General features: G+C 42.6%; 1 protein-coding gene across 1 annotated transcript; it reads right to left on the bottom strand.

Annotated features, from left to right (window-relative positions):
• Positions 1-670: 670 nt before the first annotated feature.
• LOC104601695 (UDP-glycosyltransferase 86A1-like) lies at positions 671-2,606 on the bottom strand. Its single transcript, XM_010265133.2, has 2 exons — positions 1,970-2,606; positions 671-1,883 (listed from the first exon to the last, which is right to left on the bottom strand). The coding sequence occupies exons 1-2, from the start codon at positions 2,493-2,495 to the stop codon at positions 973-975; spliced, it is 1,437 nt and encodes a 478-aa protein (XP_010263435.1). The 5' UTR covers positions 2,496-2,606; the 3' UTR covers positions 671-972.
• Positions 2,607-2,958: the final 352 nt, after the last annotated feature.

Here is a 2,958-nt window from a genome sequence, read left to right on the forward strand (position 1 = left end):
GATGATGATGATGATGATGATGATGATGATGATGATGATGATGATGATGATGATTGAATTAAATTTATAAATGGTTCAAGTTGAATTTAGTGACTCGTATAATTTTACGGGTTTGACATATAAGGGTCAATTTATATGGACCCGTAGACTATATGTCTTAAAAAATGGCGATCGAATCATACAAATCGTCCAATGATTTAGCTGCTTTTTTTTTTTTTGTCAAAATAGGCCATTCATTCAGTTCAAACAATCAGACCATTCAACCCGGGAACCGGACCCCTACCGGTTCGTTGTACAATTCGATTTTAAAAACCTTGCATTTAATCTAGGATTCCATGCTCGCACAAAACACATAATTATCATTTTGTACGAGAGAAAGTAGCAATGGGATTCATTGTTTCTTAATATATTGCCTTGCATGCAGAATAATTGGGTGACATAGTTCCCTACCCATGAGCCCATGACTAAGGAGAGTTTCAGGGTTCTAAGGTCCAATATGGGTGTTCACTCAAGTTCCCAGCACCTCATCTTGAAGGGGAGGGTAAATGAACCAGATGGCTCAGGTTCAACTCGTTCAGTCAACGAGAGCTTGAAGAAGACAACAATTGATTTGAAAGATTCTAGGGATTACTCCAGATTTTGCACACTCACTAGAAAAGGAAGGAGATAATTGGAAAGAATCAAATTAGAAAGAAATACTTTTCATTTTCTTATTCTTTTACATGTAAATATGTAAACTCTTGTACTAGCTATTCTTATATAAATATATTTTCTTCTTGCTCTGGCTCACATGTTGTGAGAGAGCTCGAGAGAGCTCCAACTATCTGTGTTCAAACTTTTTATATACATCACAATTTACACGTTAGTGGACCTTTTAGCCCCTGATCATCTTTGTTACCAATAAAAAAAAAATCCAAGGATTATGAAACCACAGTGGACAGATTACATTCCCAAATTGTTGACACTGTGGCTTCATGTACTAAGTTCCTTCTTCTGAATTCTTAGTGTCAGATCCTTAATGAACTGGTCAAAATTTTTCTCAGATGATCCGTCAGGCCCCGATGCATTTTCCAGTGCCTTCTTCACATTCTTTATCTCCTTCCGACACTCAGCATTTCCATTCATCAGAGTTTTGATTTTGTCTGCGACTTCTTTCTGATTAATACCCAATTTACTTTTGAAATTCAGCCCGACCCTCCAATCATCAACCGCTAATTTCCGGTTGGTGAATTGATCGGTCAACAGAGGGAAGCACAACATTGGAACTTCACACCAGATGCTCTCTAATGTTGAATTCCAGCCGCAGTGGGTCAAGAACCCTCCGATTGCAGGATGCTTCAGCACTGAATTCTGGTTGCACCAAGGCACGATCAACCCTCTATTCCCCATCTCCTCTCTAAACCCTTCAGGAAGAGGATCGGTGTCCTCCGAGCTTACGATATCTGGTCGAACCACCCAAACAAAATAAACTCCACTGAGCAAAATTCCATGTGCTATCTCTTCAATCTCCTGTTTACCGATATGAGCATAACTGCCAAACGAGACGTACAAGACAGACTCATGAGGCTTGGTGTCAAGCCACTGGGCACAGTCGGACTCCGCCCACAGGCTGGTGGCGACCATGCTCTTGGTGAAACCGGATGAGAAGATTGGTCCTATAGCAAAGAATGGCTTCTCCAGCTGCAGAGCCGAGATTGTCTCTGGTTCGAGCTCCTGTATCGTGTTGCATATCACGAAATCCGCTCCCTTGTCATCCTGGAATGCCTTGAATATCAGCTGGTGCACCACCGTCGACGTATCCGTGTCTTGAAGGTATGACATGAGATCCGTCGGTTCTAAGCTTGACACGCCTGGAATGTAATCTATGGTGTCCTCACGTTTGTCTGATCAGACAGAGAGATGAAAAGAGATAAGCATGATCCAATTAAATAAGTTTTTAACTTACAAAATTTAATTAATCATCACCTACCAATACAACCAAAATGGCCATTCAGCCGTAGAAGGTCGACGTGGTAGTACAGAGCGTAGACCAAGGCGGCTTCTGTCCAGAAGGAAACATAAACAAGGCCGAACTTCTTTGCCAATATTGATGGCCACACGAAGAATGTGTCAGCGATCAGACAGGTGAGTGGAGGGCTGGCCTGCTGAACAATCCTTCTGATGAGTTCCTCGACATGGGCAGAGAATACGTGTAGGAGGGAGGCCATGAACTGGTCGTGGTTGAGTGACCGGTCGAAGTCAATGGGCAGTCCATCACAGACGGTCTCGTAGCGGATGTCGATACCGGATTTCCGGGCATCGGCGAAGATGTCTCCGCCACTCCCTGGCTGGGCTTTGGAGATCTTGTGATGGATGGATTGGGTGTTGACAAAAGTGACGATGAATCCTTTTGATGCAAGCTTCAAGGCAAGATTGACTGATGGAATTACATGGCCTTGGAGTGGGTAGGGAATAAAGATGGCATGAGGCTTTTGGCCAGTGCCGTGCGCAAGCATTGTCTGTATCGATCGGTGGTTGTATTTGCAATTATAAAATAGTTGCAGAAGGGAGAGTAGAGTGCGTGCGTGAAGGGAGGTCAGATTGATTTAAGAGAAGAACAGCGGAAATTCTGGTGAAAGAATTTGAGACTTGAGATGTAAAGCGTAATGGGTTTGACCAGATCAACGCACAAAAGACTCGGAGCCGATAGAAATTGTGGCGCGCATACATGGGTATGTGAGTCAAAGGACGAGCTGCATCGTTCAGTTGAGCAGACCTCCTCCTCCTCCCATTTCTGACGGTTATTTATTTTTAAATTAAATTATTAAAAGTATAATGTCACAATAAAAACCTTCATGTTCGAAATCATCCGGAATAGGAATAGAAATATGCTCCATTCTCATAGATTGTTTGGTTCAGACAGGTACAGGAATAAGAATTGGAATCAGCAAAAATAGGATTTCATTCTCAAGAGAAGGA

Source organism: Nelumbo nucifera, chromosome 8 (genome assembly GCF_055504915.1).
Source record: "Nelumbo nucifera cultivar China Antique chromosome 8, China Antique-T2T, whole genome shotgun sequence".
Classification (NCBI taxonomy): domain Eukaryota; kingdom Viridiplantae; phylum Streptophyta; class Magnoliopsida; order Proteales; family Nelumbonaceae; genus Nelumbo; species Nelumbo nucifera.